We start from the raw sequence: 19146 nt of genomic DNA on the forward strand, positions 1-19146 counted from the left end.
AAAATATCGTAAAAAAACTAGTTTTGAAGCAACTTTTGAATTTTTTATATTTTCATGAGGTTAATTCAATTCTATATTATAGCTATCCACATTTATCACAGGTACAATATTTAAAAAAATTGATTGATTTTTTATTAAAAAAATAGGTCAGATGTGAAAAGTCCAGATGAAGATTTTTGTTTTTTTTTATTTTAAAGTTGTTTACTACAATTTAAAAAAAAATCGATTGAAACTTTCCCAAAAGTTGTCTTTCCATTGCAGGAAGTAAATGAGTTAAATTAAAATCCCATTTAAACAATCAACGAAAAAAATTTTAAACAAAATTGTAATCATTTTAATTAATTGAGAGTTATGGTTTAAATTTGATTAATTAAATGATTAATCATATATGGAAAAAAATTGTACCTTCTCAATTTTCAATAATTCAGAATCACGCTTTTAATTTTTTTAAAATCGAAAAACGATATCGTATAGCTGCAATACGAACCTCATAGCTTCAATGTTTTTAAAACAGTAGTCTGTAAAAGCCTATCTCCGGAGTTGAGGCTAACGTCAACTTGGCAGAGCAGCAGCAGCGGGCGGCAGAGGGCGACACCAACAGTATAAAACCACTGTCGGCACGCTCACACTAACAAGTTTCGCCGTGCAAATTACTCACAAAGAAGTGAGAGCATGTTGTAGTATGTGTGAAGACCACACTTTTAAACATTCAAAATTTATGTTTTAAAAAAAAAATAATTATTGAAATAGTTGCAGTTAAATATTAATTCCTTTCTATTTTCTTGTAAATTTATAAAACTTTATAATAAAACGGCAAAATATAAATTGTTGAAAAAAATTTAAAAACAACCCAAACAAGTGATATAAACAAACAAATTATTCTGTAAAATAATCAAATTTTAAAGCTCGCCTTCATATAAAATAATCAGAAAAAATAACTATTTTAATTTAATTAATTTATAGAACTGATTTAATTTTAAGCTTTAACAAGTTGGTATATAGCATCTGATGTCCAATTGGTGGCAAGGCGAGTGTTCACGATTCACGAATGGCTCCTCGATTCCGTGTTCCCAAATATAATGAGCAACAGTTGTTACTGCGATGCAACTGTCAAAGCGGAGCTTTCGAGAACGCTTTGGGTACACACTGTGGGGTAGAGGGATTAAGCTCCCAAGTTGCTTCGAGGCAATTTTTCCATCGAGTGTAGGGGCAGCTCATCCGAACGCAGTTGAAATAAATCCCGGGTCGTAGCCCGTTTATTTTTTTATTTTCTAAACGCCCGCTGCCTGCACCAAAACGCTCGGTAACTGGCTGCCCGACTTCGCGAAACCGAAAGTGATTATCAGGAGATTAGTGTTTTGTTTAAATGTGTTTAAAAAAAATTCAACGAGTCCCAAAAATTGATTGCTGCTAAACGTGAAAGTGAACAAAAAACGGATTTCGGAATCCACAGCCTCCCAAACAACTCATTTGCTGCGATCCGCAGCCGTTGTCCTGGGAAAAATCGATTCCAGTTATCCTGTGCCACTGAGCTGTCACACTCCAGAGCTTTCACTTTACTTTCACACTGCAGTGAAAACAATCTCGGGCGACTTGCCGTTGGCTCTTGGTGGTGGTTCGATGAGTTGCCAGTAAGGGACGTTGCCCTCGCCAGGATTCCCGCATGAGCCAAGATGATTGTCACGTCCGCTTCTGGCCTGGATAGCACTCCGACGTTGGGTACGTGCCCCAGAAGTACCCCAAAACACCCCATTCCCACCCGACCCAACGCGACCCTACCAAATCAATCTGGCTGTTGTTTTTTTTTTTTAGGGACTGTCGAAGTGACCACGCTCCTGGGCGCCTTCTTCGGCGTCCTTGTCCTGCTGCTCCTGCTGTTCCTGTACATCAGTCGGAAGTGCTGTTTCCACTACCGCCATGCCATCAACTGCTGCGACGAGCGCCACCTGGCGGCCAAGTGTGTGCAGAAGATCAGTGAGTATCGGGAGCTGGGCGGGATTGAACCAGTTGTGAGCCTTCCCTGCCCTTGCAGCACGCAAGCGGCGCTACGAGAACACCAGCTCCGACTCGGAGGAGGACATCCTGCGCCGCCTGCGCTGGCACCAGCAGCACCAGCTGGGCGAGAAGCCCGGCGGATACGGGCTGGGGATCAGCCAGGCGAACCCGCTGACGGCGCACAGCTTCAATTACCACCAGCCTGGCGCTGACCTGCAGCGGGTGACAGTGACGCGTGACCCCCTGGCCATCGCCGAGCGGGGCAAGGTCGGCATCCCGTCGTCGCACAGCGAGTGCAGCTCGAACGACTCCATGGAGGCCTCCGTGGACAGCCACACCGGCATCCTGACGGGCGTGAGCAAAGGTGAGTTCTTCGCGGTCAGGGGCAACTCTAATTGACAGGTGTCGAGTTAAATGTCCACATGTCTTGACAGCCACAGCCCCTCACCTGGCGACATCCTTCCGCAATCCGTGTGCGGAACACCGGGTCAAGACGCAGGCTCTGAGGTACCAGCACCGGGTCGAGGTGGTTGCTCCGCCCAAGGCGGAGAAGGAGCGGGACAACGTGGTGGTGGTGCCGATGGCCAGTACCTTTAACATCCACAGCAACAACAACAACTTTAGTGCTACCAGCAACAACAACAACAACAACAATACCAGCAGCAACAACAACAACGATGACGTAAGTGTTGTTGGATTGGAAAGTGTTCCACACATCCCTTCCTACCGAAAGTGAAATCTCGGTGCCCCAGAAACCCCTTTAAACGTAAAGAGAGCTTTAGAAGATTGACAAGAGGGCTCTTTACACATACTCATTTTATAATTAAAACTTTTATATTTGCTTTCAAGTCCGATCGCCAAACAGCTAGTTGTATATTGGGTAAAATCTAACAAAAAAAGAAGCAAACTTAGACAAGCCGATGTTTACATACATATGTAAATACTATGGCAGGTAAAACAAAAAAATGTTTTTTAAACTATTACATTTCGTTGTATGTTTAAAAGCTGCAATTTTTGATCCTTCGTGTGGCATTTGTATGATATAGTTGTTACCGTTATTGTGAGAATGTAAGCAATTACTGATCTCGAAGTTCATTCGTCTCAACTGAAAATCGCAAAGTGAAAATATTTTGTAATTACATCAGAATAAAGACCTTTGGGAAATTTCATCCAGATAGCGTTAAAACTGCGAGAATTTTTAACGTAGAAGCAGGCCGACATGGCTAGATAGACTCTACTATTGATTCTGATCACGAATACATGTACATATATATACACTATAGGATCGGAAATGCCTGCTTTCATATCCTATGGAAAGCAGCAATCCAGACATAATATTAAATGAGAAATTATAATTATAATATTTCATTTAACTTTTTTCGGAATTGATTTTAACATCTGGCAATGTATGATTTAATACTTAATTTAAATATTAAGTATAAAATGTTGAATTCGATAGTCCGATATTTATTTTTACTTTTCTATTTTTTCTTATCAGTGAAAGCGTTGTTATTATGTTATACAAAACACTAGTAATCACAAATTATTTTAATTATTTATTTTTATTTATTTACAATCTGCCTTTTAACAATGAGTAAATGTTATGATTAATACTTAAATAACAGGAATAGCAGTTTTCAAGTGAGCCCTGCTATTATATATAGCATCATTCCGGTTTATTGAGTTTACCTATAAGGTAGATCGAGTAATGGAGTCTTTTCAGTCTTCTTAGCCTAAAACTGTTGCCTACTAGGCTTAAGGCTAAATTATTTTCATGATTATGCAGTCTGTCAATATACATCTTACTGAATTAACTTCTATCTTCTTTTATGGTTGGAATAATAAGATCTTTATGAATATTTGCATTAGATACATAGAATGGAGCATTTACTATTTGTCCAATTCTTTATGATGGGTAACGCTGTTATATCTCTAAATTTGAGTAGCTAACTGTTCCCCAAAGCTGGAAAGCGTAGGTTCAAAACAGGCTTTAGTATTGCTTTATATAGGCGAATTCGACTTAACAACCAAGACATTTTTAGGAAAATATATTGGATATGGCTTTTAAAATAGACGTGGCATCTGCTTTATTAGAATTACAAAAAAAAACAAGAAGGAAAGCAAACTTCGGCAAGCCGAAGTTCATATACCCTTGCAGCTATTGCATTAATTAAATACTTTTGAAAACATTTAAATTATGATTTACTTGAGTATGTGCTAAAAAAAACATTGAAACTATGATGATTTGCAGCTCAATTATTAGATAGTTATTTTATATATTTTTATTATTTCTATGGGAGCTATATGCTATAGACGTCCGATCTTGATAAAATTTATACCATAATTCTGAAATAATTAAACATTGCTATATGTCGAAGAACTAAACAAAAAATTAAAAAACAGAAAAGTTATAATTTTTTTTCATTTATTTTTCCGATTGTTCCTATGGGAGCTATATGCTATAGTCGTCCGATTTTGATGAAATTTAAACCGTAAATCGGAAATATTTTACCATTACTATATGTCGAAGAACTAAACAAAAAATTAAAAAACAGCAAAGTTATACGCATATAAACGGACGGACAGACGGACGGACAGACGGACATGGCTAGATCGACTCTACTAGTGATGCTGATCAAGAATATATATACTTTATAGGGTCGGAAACGTCTCCTTCACTGGGTTGCAAACTTCTGACTGAAATTATAATACCCTCTGCAAGGGTATAAAAATATTAAGTTTAATTAGTGTACTCAGATGCTGGACTTACAAACAAAGTGAATCTTTTTTACAGTCGAGTTTAGCGCAACTAGATTGGTAATTGACCACAAATTAATAAATCTTCGAAATGAGTTTACGTCTATTTGTAATTTCTGATATTACTTAAGCTAGGTAGTTCGACTCAAAGAGACTTCGCGCTAGACAACCTCAAAGCCTTGAACAGTTACCCGTATTCAATTTCCATCTAGGAGTAAATCGTTTTTATCCAGAGGATCGCTGACCAAGTTCACTGGCTAATGCGCATAACTTTGCCTTCCACAGGAGCCGCTGTTCGACACCAGTGACCTGCGATCGATCAAGTCGGATGACCTGCTGGTGGGGCTGGATGCCAAGGGGGCGCCCGTCCAGCGCGGACCCATCGAGCTGGAGCTGTCGCTGCTGTACGACGCCCCCATGCGGAAGATGACGGTGCACGTGATGCAGGCCAGGAGCCTGCCGCCCCTGGCCAGCGGGCAGCCCACCCACACGCAGGTGCGGATGCTGATGCTGCCCAGCAAGAAGCAGAAGCTCAAGACCAAGATCCGCAGCGGCGAGAACCCGCAGTACATGGAGAGCTTCCTGCTGCACCGCGTCAATCCGGAGGAGGTGAACAACATGGGGCTGCGGGTGCGGCTCTACGGCTGCGAGCGACTGCGCAAGGAGCGGCTGATCGGGGAGGCCTACGTGAGCTTCGCCACCGTGGACCTGGAGCTGGAGACGAACCTCTGGCTGCCGCTGGAGCCGCGCAACACCTCCTCGGTGCTGGGCTCCACCAGCGACCTGCTGAGCCTGGCGCGCTCGGACAGCGCCGGATCCACCTCGTCCATGCAGCACGGCGGCGTCTCCGAGCTGCTGCTGGGCCTGAGCTACAACGGGGTCACCGGGCGGCTCAGCGTGGAGATCATCAAGGGCAGCCAGTTCCGCAGCCTGTCGCTGAACAAGGCGCCCGACACGTACGTTAAGCTTGTGATGGTCAGCAGCATCGGGCAGGAGATATCCAGGGCCAAGACCTCAATACGCCGGGGCCAGCCCAACCCGCTGTTCAAGGAGACGTTCGCCTTCCAGGTGGCCCTGTTCCAGCTCAACGACGTCACGCTGATGGTCTCCGTGTACGCCAAGAGGCACATGAAGAAGAACGAGATGGTCGGCTGGTTCAGCATGGGCCTCAACTCGTCCGGGTCGGAGGAGGTGGCCCACTGGGCGGACGTGTGCGAGATGCCCAAGGGCGAGATGCTGGCCCGCTGGCACGTCCTGGTGGACTCCTGATTCGAGCAGCTGGGCCAGTCCTCGGGACGCAGCGGTAGGGCCCTCCGGAAGCTGGGCCTGGCTGCGTTCGCCTCGAAGGACCGGTCCTCGAAGGAGAAGGCCTCCAAGGAGTCGTCGCTGGAGGACGACGGAGCTCAGTTCCCTGCAGACAACGCGGTTGCAGTCGACATTGAGCCGGGCCTGGAGCTCGACTTTGTCTGAAGCGCACACAGAGGTCGGTGCTTGGTGTTTGTGATTTGTTTTTACGCGGCACGATACTCGACGACTCATGCTTATATGTAACATGTATGTACATATGTATGTATGTCGTCGAGTGTTTAGCCCGGGATGGGACCGGCCGAACGGTTCGGACCATCCAACCAATCTAGCCCAGACTGGGCGGTAAGATATTTGTAATTTGGAATCAATTTGGCACACACTCCATTCATGAAGTGTGAGAAACATGAAAAACTAAAAAGGAATAACCTAGAATATCGAAATTTTATACGCAATGGCACGCAAAGTGCATACCAGTACTTAAATTACTACTCAAAATTTGAATTTTATGATTGTTTGTGATAAAGAATACTATATGATATGAATAGCCGGATGGGCGGACATATACTGAAGATGTTGTGTGTACATTTGTGCATCTGTACTAAAACACTAACTTACGGACGAGTGACGAATTTTTGTAATTAAACCTTTCTGCATCTTATATTTAAATATTAAGCCCGGCATAGGCTGCCCAAAGTCTGTCAAGACTAGCACTTTTTTATTACCAAAATATGAAAACATAAATTAAATAGGAACATTTGTAGTCGATACGTACATTCAAGCCTACATTTGCATACATCATACACAAGTTGACACAACTAATACTCTTGGTATTTTGATCGAGAGCCATGCGCATGTTCCAGTTTTGATATTCAGAGAAAGATGAAGGAAGCATCGGTACCTTAGGATTCAAACGCACAAAGACATCTTCAACACTGGAAGATAAGTTGGCAAACCAAACTTTGGTTGATAAAATATAGGAATATCGGCGACTGCGACTATATGCACGCAATTTCGAGTACTGCAGTCGAGTAGGGGGTTTGTAGTAGAGCTTTATTTCGATTTGGGCATCGGACAAAGACAAATGTGCTCCACAGTGGGCTAGGAACTAAGGGTCCTCAGATCGTGGAATACCCGACGACTTGGTCGGCGTGTTGAGATTGTTTAAAGCTCTCTGGATTGAGAATATTTTGTTTCTGCATGGAACTGCATAAATTACATAAGTTTAACTTATAAAATGAGAATTGAAAGCTTTAATAAATATCTAAACTAACTTATTTTAAAACTCAAGTTAAATCGAAACTCAAAAACAAGAACTATTAAACTATTGCCATGCGCATGCGAGAAACTTAATGTTAATTTGTATGTACAACCATATGAATGTTTTTTGCAATGCATAGTATTTATATCTTTTGAAAATCTATATGTTTTGAGTGTCGAATATTTTATAACCGCAATTCAAGGGAATGTGCGTTCGTGGTTGCAAAAACTGCGATCTATTAACTAAATCTACGACTTCATTTTGGAAGGCAAGCGAGGCTAAGCGGCCAAGTGACTAATCAACTAATCGAAATCGTTAATGTCAGTATTACACATCTCCAAACTTAACAGTACAACAGCGGTTAGCCTCGCCACAAAGTGCGGAATTATCGTCAAGTGTTTCAGGCTCTGAGTAGAATCTCCCTCCATAAATTGCAAGCGAATAAAGTGATTTTTTCTCTGAAACAGATTACATATTTCTACTCTTCAATTTAAACAATTAAATTGTCATTGTTGATTATCAAAGAATAATTTTAATATTACTTAATTGCCATTTAAAATAAACCGATATTATATAAAATACCAGTAATATACATTGTTATCCTTAATCTACCGGCTAAACCTACCGAGCTTTTACTTTCTGCGCTTTTTCCTTAGTTTGCGTCCGCTTCCCGAGAAGTTGTCCTCGTCGTCACTATCCACAGCCGATTCCTGGCTCTCCTTCGCTGTGGTGCTCGCACTGCCGACTTGCTGGGCGTCCCATTCCTTGCGCAGCTCACTGAGCATTCCGGGAGTCAGGAGGCCTTGAGCCAGCAACCGCTCAGTGAGACGTCCCCGCGTCGAGCTGGGAAGGCGAGGCTCCTTGACGTGGGTCACCCGGCGCATGGCGTAGCTCGAAATCTCTCCGTCCTGGCTGGCCTCGGTGTTCTTCAGCAAGCGAGTGATTTGGAAGACGCCCTGCTGTATGATCTCGTCCAGTTCCTTCTGGGCCTCTCGCACGTTTGCCGCCTCGGGGAAGAGGTCCATGAACCGGTAGCTGTAAGTGCATGAAAGGTTATTTGGTTACCGTCGGCAGACTTTTGTGTGACTTGCCTGAGCCAGAGATACAGGTCCATTACGTCAAAGACGGCTTCCAGATGGACCAAGTCCAAGATGGTCTTCGGCAGCTTAAACGGCCAGCCGCAGTTATTTTTTATGAACTCAAAGGTAATGGGTTCGTTGCGGCTGTACTGCCTGGCCACCTTCAAGAACATGGAGCAAACAAAGGGCATTTTGCGATTGATGGGGGCGCAACAGAAGACGTAGCGGGCGCGCAGAGGCAGCGGCACATGTTGTATCATCTCGGCCAAGAACTTGAAGTCCTCAATGTTGCACATAAAGTACAGGGAATCGTCGACCGTGCACAGGTTCACAAATATGTCCATTAGGTTGCTCAAGGACGAGCTGGGCAGGTGGTAGGCGTAGAGCTCAATTTGGTCGGCCGTGGGGTGCAGTCCCGCCTGCTTTAGCGGCTCAGGCGTCTGGGCCAATATGCGCTGCAGGGTCTGCAAGTCCTCGGACTTGAAGGCAGTCACAAAGCCGTGCTCCCACTGAGTGCGAAAGCGGCCCGCCCTTCCGGCTATCTGAAGGGCCGACGAAACCGATATTGTGTCGATCTCGCGCTCTCCTTTCTCGTTCATCGTCGGCTTGATCAAGGAATAGAATATGATTCGCCGAATGCTCCTGAAAGCGAGAATCGGGGGTATTAGATCTGACCAAACAACAAATCGGACATGTTTCACTTACAGGTTCAAGCCCATGCCGATTGCGTCCGTCGCCACCATTACCTTGCAGCTATTGGCGGGATCATTGAACTTGGCGGCTTGGGCGAGCTTGGTACCAGGAGGCAGGCCTCCATATATTACGGCCACCTCCTTTCCACTAAACAAAAAAAAAGTGTTGATTAGCGATCATTACCATAAGTTACTGCAGTGTGATACTGACCGTGCCTCGATTTCCCGCGAAACCGTATATATATCGTGTTTGCTGAAGCAGACGATGCAGTCGCCGGGCACCACATTGTCCAATGAGCCCAGGGCAGTGCTTTCGACAGTTAGCTCCGTCAGACGATCGTAGTGCCGCACTTCAACCGTTTCGCCGGTGGTCTCGCATATCTTCTGCAAGAGATCCAGGGAACCTGGCTCGCCACAAACGTGCACCTCATCCGCGATCAGGCCCAGGAAGGCCCGCGTCCAGGCCCACCCGCGCTGGGGGTCGCGGATCTGCTGAATTTCATCGATCACAGCCACCTCATCTGGAACGGGAAAGGCATCACAGGTTACAACTGGACGGCGGGCAGGAAGCAGCTCGCTTACATGGAGTGTTCACCGACGTCATTTCCACAGTGCACGCGACATGGTTGGCCGGCGAGCTTTCGCTGATGCCAAACTTGCGCTCCTCGCCGGTCACCAAGTCGCAGGGAGTTCCGCGCTCATTGGCCTTGTTGTACACCTCCGTGGCTAGGAGCTTCAGGGGGCCGCAGTATACGCCGGACTTGGCACTCAGGTACCTCTCCATGGCGTGGTAGGTCTTTCCGGAGTTCGTGGGCCCCGCGTGGAACACGATCTTCCTGGTGATGGCGCGGGCATTGGTGTACCAGTTGGCCGGCTGCCGCAGGTCGGAGATCTTCTTCAGGTCGTCCATGCAGTCCAGGTGAGGAAACACGGTCTTTGCATGGCGCAGGAAGTAGGGGAAGATGTCGTCGATGTGGCCCGCTCCCTGCGTAATGTCGCTGAAGGTTATGTGCAGGTCCACAGGAAGGTTCTCCGCCTCGATGCAGTATCTCCGGAACGAGCCGAAGGCCTGCTGCTGTAAGTAGGCTTGGAACGGATGCAAAGTAAGACGCGGGCGGGCCATACAAATCGGCGCTCACGTACCGTCCAGTCCGTTTTCGCTGCAAAGCGACTTGATTTCGCGGCGCTGGGTGAACTTGTTGAGGATCTTCAGCAGCTCGGCCTTCTCCAGCTTGCCCACCAGCTCAGAGCCCACGTCCTCGCAGTCGGCGTTGGCCTGCACTTGCACCGGCTTAAACAGCGCCGACACATTCGTCTCCGGCCTTTTCCGGGAGAACTGAAGGGTCGACCGGTGCAGGCGACGGAAATCCGAAGCAACCGACAGGCTCGGACGCAGGCAGTGTGTGTGGGGCTGCCGCACAACGCCCAGCAGTCGGATGCAGCGCCTGCAGTTCTGCATGGTTCTCCAGTTTGAGGGCAAACAAGTACGCTTTTAATTCAACAATTCGCAATAATTCAGTTCGCAACCCACGTTGTTGGCTCTGATATAACAGAGCGGGCAGTGCAGCTGATGCACAGCTGATTGCAAGGTGGTGCCCGTGCTCTCTGCTTTTCTTGACGTCACTAAATATCTTGTCGCGTTACCAGATCAAGTGTTTTTTTAATTGGTAATGACGGGAAATTTCGTGGTTGGATTTCGCTCCTAAATGAGTTCTACCATTGCTATATATCGCTATGGATACTTCTAGATGTTCTTTTTTATCCCTAACGTGGCAGTCAAACAAGTTTGAGAACAGATTTCGCGGAACAGACCAATTAATAAATAATATACTATTAAGAATGGTAAATATTTCCAAAAACACAAGCACATCTCATACAAAGATAAAAATTTGTGTACATTAATGAAAGTGTATGTTTTATGTGCTGAGTTTCTATAAAATTTTCATTCAAATTTTTTAAAAACGACGGTTTTCAAATTTTGGCTTGCTATAGTTATTAATCTATGCGCAATAATTCGTGCACTATTTTAAGGCAACCGAATTCATAGGTATAAGAGGCCATTAATAAAAATAATACAACATATTTAAATGTCGGCTATATTTTTTCTGTTCAAATTTTTTTAAACAACATATTGCATACATACAGAATTTTTAGGAATATATTTTGTAAATTGACTTTGGCTATACCAAAAAATCTCAGTGTTTTTTGACTTACATTATTTAGATCTCTTTCACAGATCGAATTTTTTTACGTCGTCCGTTATATCAAACTTCAAATTTTAGAAAAAACAATGAACTTGTCGACCTACATAAACTTAAGAAAGTGCGCTCATCTCTAGAGCCTTTGCATATAGTGGCAACGCTATGCACTGTTTGTCAGAACCAAAATGACTCATTTGGACTATTAAACAAAATACAAGTTTAAGTAATATAAATTGTCAACAGTTCTCGTTTCCGGCAGTGCAATGGGCTTATTCGGCAAAACCCCCAGCAAAGATCCCAAAGAGCAGGTAACGACGCCAACGGGCACAAGGTGCTTCTCGAGAAATGATGTCATTGCAGTTGTTTTGATTTCACTTTGCATTGTTTTGCGCACTGTGTGTATTGTGTTCTGAGTGCTGTTCTGGTTTGTAAATTCCGTTTAGGTGCAAGAGTGGACGCACAAGATACGGAAGGAGGGCAACCAGTTGGATCGCCAGATTCGGAGTATCCAGCGGGAGGAGGAGAAGGTGAAACGCTCCCTCAAGCAGGCGGCGCAAAAAAACGACCGCGACACCTGCGTCATTCTCGCCAAGGAGATTGTGAATGCGCGGAAGGCCATCAACCGCATATACACGTCAAAGGCGCACCTCAACTCCATCCAGATGCAGATGAAGAACCAGCTTTGTAAGTGTACTCCCGCTTCCCGCTCCTCTGACCCAGCTAACGATTTATCCTCCCCTTAGCCACCTTGCGGGTAGCAGGATCGCTGCAGAAGTCCACCGAGGTCATGCAGGCCATGCAGAGTCTGGTGCGCTATCCGGAACTGGCGGGCATCATGCGGGACATGTCCAAGGAAATGATGAAGGCCGGCATTATCGAGGAGATGCTGGACGAGACCATGGACTCGCTGGAGGAGTCCGAAGAGCTGGAGGAGGAGGCGGGCAAGGAGGTGGACAAGGTTTTGTGGGAGATCACGGATGGCAAGCTGGGAGAGGCTCCCTTGCCCCCAGAGGCTACTCCAGCGGACAAGGCGTCTGCGTCTGCGACCGCTGCCCGCGTCGAGGTCCCAGTCCAGGAGGATGATGATGACGAGGGCGAGGAACTGCAGGAGATGCAGAGCCGCCTGGCCTCGCTGCGATCTTAGGGTGACTGCTACGGGGATTGCATTTAGGTTCGAAGCTGGAGGCAAGTGATTTCGACTGGCAGGCCCTTTCAAAACCCTAAGCGGCAAGACACCCGTAAGCACGGCTTAATTATAGAAACCAAAATAATCTTCAGAAACTAATATTCAGTTTTTGTATTTTAAGTGTACAGTGCCCCAGTTCAAGTTGTGTTGAGCTGCACGCGTTTTACCGTTTAATTTACACAAGCTAACTTTATTTATTGTATAATTTACCTTGTATTAAAAATCGATATTTGCTGTGGCATGTCCCTTCTAATTGCGTAGTTTAAATCTGTGAGCTAGGACTAGGGCCTAACGTTGTTCTCTATCCAGTCCAGATACGCCGCCACCCTTGTGTACACGCCCGGCCATCCCTTCAGGCCGCAGGGCGTGGGTCCGTAGGAGACCACGCCGGCAATATAGTAGTTGGAGTTGCCGTCGGAGAAGTCCTCCAGCAGAAGGGGGCCACCGGAGTCGCCGCGACACGAGTCGACGCCCTCCTCTCCGCCGGCGCACAGCTGGTTGGCGGTGACGGTGCGACGTTGGCTGGCGTAGCGCTGGTTGCAGTCACTCGTCGGCACAGGATCCAAGTCGGCCTTCAGCTTGATGTTGGACGTGAAGTTCGTTTCGGTGCGACCCCAGCCGGACACCACCACCTTGCGGCCCAGGAAAAGCGCGTCGCGATGGGACGCCAGGGTGGGCAGGCAGACTGGAGAGATGAATTCGGTGAACTGGATCTCGTTCTGCAGCCGCAGCAACGCGATGTCGTTCAACTGGTCGCGGGTGTTTCCCGGGTACTGCGGGTGTGGGATCCGTTCAACCACCGGGCAGTCCACGTAGGGGTCGTTGCACTCCCGCCTTCCGTTTCTGCTGGTGGTGCAGTCCGGATTGGTGCTCGCGTCCCACTCGCCCAGACGCACTCCCGTCAGCTGCCAGTCGCTGGGAATGGCCGATACGCAGTGAGCCGCCGTCAGCACGTAGCGGTTGTTGATCAGCGACCCGCCGCAGTGGTGGCCCTTCACGTTGCCCGCTGGTGGACAAGAGAGTCAGTCTTCGGCCAGTCAGGATGGGGACTACTTACGCTTCGTGTACTCAATCAGCGCCATCCAGGGGAACTCCCCTTTGCCCGTCTCCTTGCCGCCCACCACGCGGTCACTGAAGTTCTCGCCGCAGTTGGGCGGCTGGGGCAGCAAACCGGACCTTAAAGGAGGCTGCGTCGGTTGCGGTTGCTGGCTACGCCTGCGACTGTTTGCACAGCAAATCTGATTGAATGGCAAAATGGCATTTTTTTTACTCTCATATTTCTTTCAAAAATGTACTTTAAATTAGGTTTATATTAATTAATAAATCAATAATTTGAGGTCTTATATTTTCTATAGTAATACTCCACCTGACACCCTATTGTTTTTAGGCTCATTTTTATTATTTTGAAATTGGATAGTTGAGTAACGGACTTATACCCGGCATCTTCTTGTTCATGCTTGTTAGATTTTTTTTATCTCCAGTTCTAGTAATACCGATTGTAATAAAAATATTACGTTATAAAGCTAATAGCACATACAATGTACATATGTTAAAGGTCTCCTAGCCGATCATCTTGTTTTAAATATAACTTTTCCAGGGGTCCAACGTCTCTTAAAGTCACGCTGGATTGTTCTCTGTGACTTATAAGTGGTTATTGGAGGTAAAACAAATTATTATTTCTTTCAATCGTTTACCCCTCAAAAGAATGACTTTAGTTCTTAAACTTTAATTTAAAACACAAAATTTAACACATAAATTAACCTTTGACGGATCAATAAATTGAAAAATACATACCCAATAAAAAACGAGAAACTGAAAATTTTAAATTCTTTGTGATACAGTAATGCTTAAATATTTCAGAATTGCATTTTAAATTTCATCAAAGTCGGAAAACTATATCATATAGCTTACACAAAAATAATTAAAATATCAAAAAAAAAATCGTAATAATAATTTATTCAACTCGGAAAACGACATTATATAGCTGCCATATGAACGATCGAATAATTGAGATGCAAGTCATCATAGCTCTTATGTTTTTAAAAATATATATTTAATTTTTGCAATAGCTGTAAGGGTATATGAACTTCGGTTTCCGAAGTTTGCTTCCTGTGGAAACTGTGAATAAATGGTACTTACCAGCACCTGACCATTGCGGTAGCCACACTGACCCAGCTGCAGAAATCGGCGATCCTCGGGCGAAACAACTCCGCGTTGGACCAGTTCGAAGATATATCCACATTCCCTGAGGTTGATGCAAGTGCCGCTCTGCTCATCGGGCGTTGTGCAATACCCAAAGATTTCTGGGGAGCAAAGATAAAATCCGGATCAGTGACATGGCGTGTAGAACTGCGGGAAAGGGAATAGATTTGAGAATGGGAACGGGAACGGGAACGGTAAGGGGAATTCTCCCCACTGCCATCCATTCGACGGGGTGAAGTTCAGCGCTGATAGGCGATTGCTTTGTGCTCCAAATCGATGTAAACAATCTCCGACTGCGTCTTAAGCGCTAGCTTCTAGCTTCTAGCTTCTAGCTTCTAGCTTCTGGCTACTAGCTTCTAGCGTCTAGCGTCTAGCGTCTAGCGTCTAGCGTCTAGCTCAACTTGCCTTGAGCGTGTGTGCTGCTAGTTCCCACCAAGAGCAGCACCATAACGGCAGAAAGAAAGTGAGGCTCCATGGCGATATCTGGGCTGCACTACACCAGTGTGTTGTGGAAGATCGATCCGCTGACTGGCCGCCTGCTGGAAGCACACTGACCGTGGCTGGAAACTGGTGAGCGCTCGAGCTCCTCTCGTTCCGAGGTGGAGCTTATCGGCGGTTTCTCCCCGCGACTTGTTCGACTTGTCGGAGCGCACACCAGAATTAAGAGAGAGTGCAGGCCTGGGTTTATCTCAGGGTCTGGTTTCTGGGTTCTATGTTGTGGGTTGTGCGGTCTGTCAAGCCCCCGAACTAGTCTTGCTGCTTTCTTGCGCTCTTCTAGCCATTGCCATTGCTCATCGGGGAACTTCCACTTAACTTGATTTTATTCATCGGCTGCACTTAAAGCTGACAGGTATCAAGCCGCTTCAACAGCCATCGCCGTTCCATTCCATTGAAAAGTGACAGCTATCTTTGCGTTCTTTTTTGTAAGCTATCATAAGACATAAAAATATTCGTGGAATATATATACCTTTAGTAAATAAATTTTGATTGAAATAAAAAATATGGACAACATTTTGAACCAATACTCACGAGACAGACACAGAAAAGGTATTAATTTTGTTTTCTTTTTCTTTCTAAAGTCTGTGGGGACATTGTAGAGGTAAGATATTTAGCGGTTTATTTTTATTCCGTCTAAATCTATCAACAGACTTAAATTTGATGTAAATATATCATATTTAAGGGGTTAAAGTCAAATATAATAAGTGACGTCATTGTAAGCAGTCAGATAAACCTTCACGTATACACATATATTGATCACAACCGTCAAATCTTTCCAGTTTATGGTTTTGCGCGACGAATATAATTGCTTCTATAACGTGTATCTAAGAGTCGTGGCACTCGTCTATAGCGTTCCTTCTTGTTTTAATTTTTTTTTTCGTTAAGATAATTTGGAATGAATATTTTACGTTTACTTTAAAATAGGAATTTTCTTTGAATTTATCTAATTTTTATGCCTATGCAGGGGGTTTTATAATTTCAGTCAGAAGTTTCCAACGCAAGTATATATATTATATTAATGATCAGCATCACTACATGAGTCGGTCTAGACGTTTCCTTCTGTCCCTCAATTTCTACGCAAGCTAAGTCAGAACGAGCCGGATCGCACGACTATATCACAATGCTCGCATATGAACAATCGAGAAATTAATGAAAACAAAAAAAGGAAGCAAAGTTCATATACCCTTGCAGCTTTGCAAAAACTTAATATTCTTGAAAACATTTAAATTATGATTTACTTGCGTATATGTCTAAAAACATTTAAGCTACAATGATTTGCAGCTCAGTAATTCGATAGTTTCTATGGCAGCTATATGATATCGTTTTCCGGTTTTAATAAAATTAAAACCGTAATTCTGAACTGTCAAATTATTAATAGGTCAAACAGAATTTTAAAAACAAATTACAAAATAATAAAGTTAAATTAAATTAAAGCTTCGCTGTTTTTAAACCCTTGCAGTGAAGGAGACATTTCCGACCTTATAAAGTATATATATTCTTGATCAGCATCACTACGAGAGTCGATCTAGCCATGTCCGTCTGTCAGTCTGTCCGCCTGTTTCTACGCAAACTAGTCTCTTAGTTTTAAAGCTATCTGCATGAAAATTTCGTAAAAGTTGTCTTTCTATTGCAGGTAGTACATAAGTCGGAACGAGCCGGATCGGACGACTATAGCATATAGCTCCCATATGAACAATCGGAAAAATAAATAAAAAACTTATAACATTGCTGTTTTAAAATTTTTTTTTAGTTCTTCGACATATAGTTATGGTTAAATATTTCAGAATTACGGTTTAAATTTCTTCAAAATTGGACGACTATATCATATAGTTCCCATGAAAACATTATAAATATATAAAACATTTTTTTTTTAACATTTCTATTTTGTAATTTTTATTAAAAATTCTTTTTGTCTTATTAATAATTTGGCAGTTCAGAATTACGCTTTAAATTTTATTAAAATCAGAAAACGATATTGTATAGCTGCCTTATGAACTATCGAATAATTAAGCTGCAAATCATCAAAGCTTCAATGTATTTGAACATATACGCAAGTAAATCATATTTTTAATGTTTTCAAGAATATTTAATTTTTGAAATAGCTGCAAGGGTATATGAACTTCGGCTTGCCGAAGTTTACTATAAAAAAAGATTAAAAAACAGCAAAGTTATTATTTTTTCATTTCTTTTTCCGATATAGTCGTCCGATCCGGCTCTTTCCGACAACTTTTGGGAAATTTTCATGCAGATAGCTTTAAAACTAAGAGACTAATTTGCGTAGAAACTGACGGACAGACGGACAGACAGACAGACGGACAGACGGACAGATGGACGGACATACGGACAGACGGACATGGCTAGATCGACTCGCCTAGTGATCAAGAATAAATATACTTTATAGGGTCGGAAATGTCTCCTTCACTGCGTTGCAAACTTCTGACTGAAATTATAATACCCTCTGCAAGGGTGTAAAAATAAACTTCTGCAAAAGAAAGTAAAGCATTAGTAGTCTATGTTTAATAGTGACTCTGTAATGTGGCGATAAAGTATAAACTTTGCGCTTTATTTTCTTCTCCCCACTTTAAAAATGTATATCATATACAATCAGTGGAGTATGATTCAGATTAGAACTTTATGCACCTAGTACAAGTTTTTCCTTTCAGAAAAAATATTAAATTTAATTCCTTGAGGAATTTCTTAATTTTATTAGTGCAGAATCAAAGGTTTTAATAAATAATCACTAGATTAACGTATCCGTTCTATGCCAAATATGTTAAGTAGCCCAAAAATTATATTAAATTATAAATATTATTTTTCAACCCAATTTTTTTTGTCCTACTTTTGTAGCATCACATATTCTGCCAGATTTTATTAGAGTTGCGGAAACGGTTTGGTTTCGCCCAGTTAACTCAGTTATTAAGGCGTTTGCTATACAACCTCTGGTTTATATTCCTCGCGATCAAATTTATCTGCTATGGAAAAAAGAAGAATGGCAGTGGAATTTAAGCAGAAGCGATTTCTGTGGCACCCCTTTTAGACACGTGTATTTAGTTAAACACATGCTAAGTTGTAAGCCATCTGGGAACCCCCCGAATTCCGCCACTTACGGAGGCGATGAGGTGAATTGAAAATTGCTGTGGAGGGCAGGCGATTGGCTGCAAGTGTGGGCTTCAATAAATGCGAAATGCGAAATGCGAAATGCGAAAAGTAAGATAGATGATTTCAATTTGTTACAAGTGCTTTTAAGTTCAGATCGAGAGGGCAGGATGCGAACGGAAAAGCACTTGTGGAAGCGGACCCCCAGTTGGCACTCGGCATCTTCCTGCACGAGGGGTGCGTGTCGTCCTGTCGTTTGCTTAGAGGCCATTAGTTTGCTGATTTAATGCCATTGGCCACTTGAAGAAAGAGTGGACGTCGTCAATTTTACCATTTCATTTGACAATGCATTTCATTAGGGCTTACCTCCGGCTTATCTCTGAGCCAGACTCCCGGCTACTCCTATTAAATTAAATTGGAATCTGTATAGCTGGTTGGCTGTCGCCTACGCCGTTGTTTTGGGCTAATAAACACGGCTCTTCACACTTGGCTGACTGCAAAGTACTCGGACGTTGAGTTGTGTGGTGCGCCCGATGCCTCTGTATAATTAAAAGCCCGTTCTGCATTATTTATAAGGTCCAGCCCGGGCCACAGTGCTGTTTTTAGCGACTCTTGATAAATGTTCTGCAATCGATGAAATGCTAGCCCCATAAAGGTTCTAAGTTGGGTGCTCTTAAATACCCTCGATGTACATTTTTAAACGAGTTGTACCGAAATAGCGATAAACTTTTTTAATTACTCAAAATATTTTTGATGGAATGGCAGCCGTATTGATTTGTCGAACGTGAGCCATGCCAAGAAAGTTTGGTCCATCACCATCCCCGTTTTTTCCATTCCACCTCATTTGCTAGGACCCGACATTTGGATGATATTG

General features: G+C 43.8%; 5 protein-coding genes across 7 annotated transcripts in view; 3 read left to right on the plus strand and 2 right to left on the minus strand.

Annotated features, from left to right (window-relative positions):
* The window catches only part of LOC128252423 (zinc finger matrin-type protein CG9776), a 109685-nt gene that overhangs the window by 15721 nt on the left and 74818 nt on the right, over window positions 1–19146 (plus strand). The gene's annotated exons all lie outside the window — the stretch shown is intronic.
* LOC128252435 (synaptotagmin-1) lies at window positions 1140–7704 on the plus strand. The gene is made up of 5 exons (XM_052980153.1): window positions 1140–1719; window positions 1813–1974; window positions 2033–2359; window positions 2430–2677; window positions 5038–7704. Exons 1-5 carry the CDS (start codon window positions 1674–1676, stop codon window positions 6019–6021), a joined length of 1767 nt encoding a protein of 588 aa, XP_052836113.1. The 5' UTR covers window positions 1140–1673; the 3' UTR covers window positions 6022–7704.
* LOC128252429 (ATP-dependent RNA helicase SUV3 homolog, mitochondrial) lies at window positions 7822–10829 on the minus strand. Of its 2 annotated transcripts, none has more exons than XM_052980141.1 (6): window positions 10233–10829; window positions 9672–10175; window positions 9301–9610; window positions 9103–9237; window positions 8410–9039; window positions 7822–8353 (listed from the first exon to the last, which is right to left on the minus strand). In XM_052980141.1, the coding sequence occupies exons 1-6, from the start codon at window positions 10546–10548 to the stop codon at window positions 7951–7953; spliced, it is 2298 nt and encodes a 765-aa protein (XP_052836101.1). In that variant the 5' UTR covers window positions 10549–10829; the 3' UTR covers window positions 7822–7950. The 2 variants fall into 2 exon arrangements, with proteins under 2 accessions (XP_052836101.1, XP_052836102.1); XM_052980142.1 differs by having other exon boundaries at window positions 9672–10164; window positions 10233–10343.
* LOC128252453 (charged multivesicular body protein 3) lies at window positions 11353–12729 on the plus strand. Of its 2 annotated transcripts, XR_008267304.1 has the most exons (4): window positions 11353–11598; window positions 11734–11974; window positions 12034–12528; window positions 12598–12729. XR_008267304.1 is itself a non-coding variant. In XM_052980179.1 (3 exons), the coding sequence occupies exons 1-3, from the start codon at window positions 11554–11556 to the stop codon at window positions 12432–12434; spliced, it is 687 nt and encodes a 228-aa protein (XP_052836139.1). In that variant the 5' UTR covers window positions 11353–11553; the 3' UTR covers window positions 12435–12729. The 2 variants fall into 2 exon arrangements, 1 of the variants encoding a protein (XP_052836139.1); XM_052980179.1 differs by having other exon boundaries at window positions 12034–12729.
* On the minus strand, window positions 12646–15312 carry LOC128252443 (melanization protease 1). Its single transcript, XM_052980161.1, has 4 exons — window positions 15084–15312; window positions 14616–14779; window positions 13534–13714; window positions 12646–13482 (listed from the first exon to the last, which is right to left on the minus strand). The coding sequence occupies exons 1-4, from the start codon at window positions 15151–15153 to the stop codon at window positions 12758–12760; spliced, it is 1140 nt and encodes a 379-aa protein (XP_052836121.1). The 5' UTR covers window positions 15154–15312; the 3' UTR covers window positions 12646–12757.

Source organism: Drosophila gunungcola, chromosome 3R, assembly GCF_025200985.1.
Source record: "Drosophila gunungcola strain Sukarami chromosome 3R, Dgunungcola_SK_2, whole genome shotgun sequence".
NCBI classification, from domain to species: Eukaryota; Metazoa; Arthropoda; class Insecta; order Diptera; family Drosophilidae; genus Drosophila; species Drosophila gunungcola.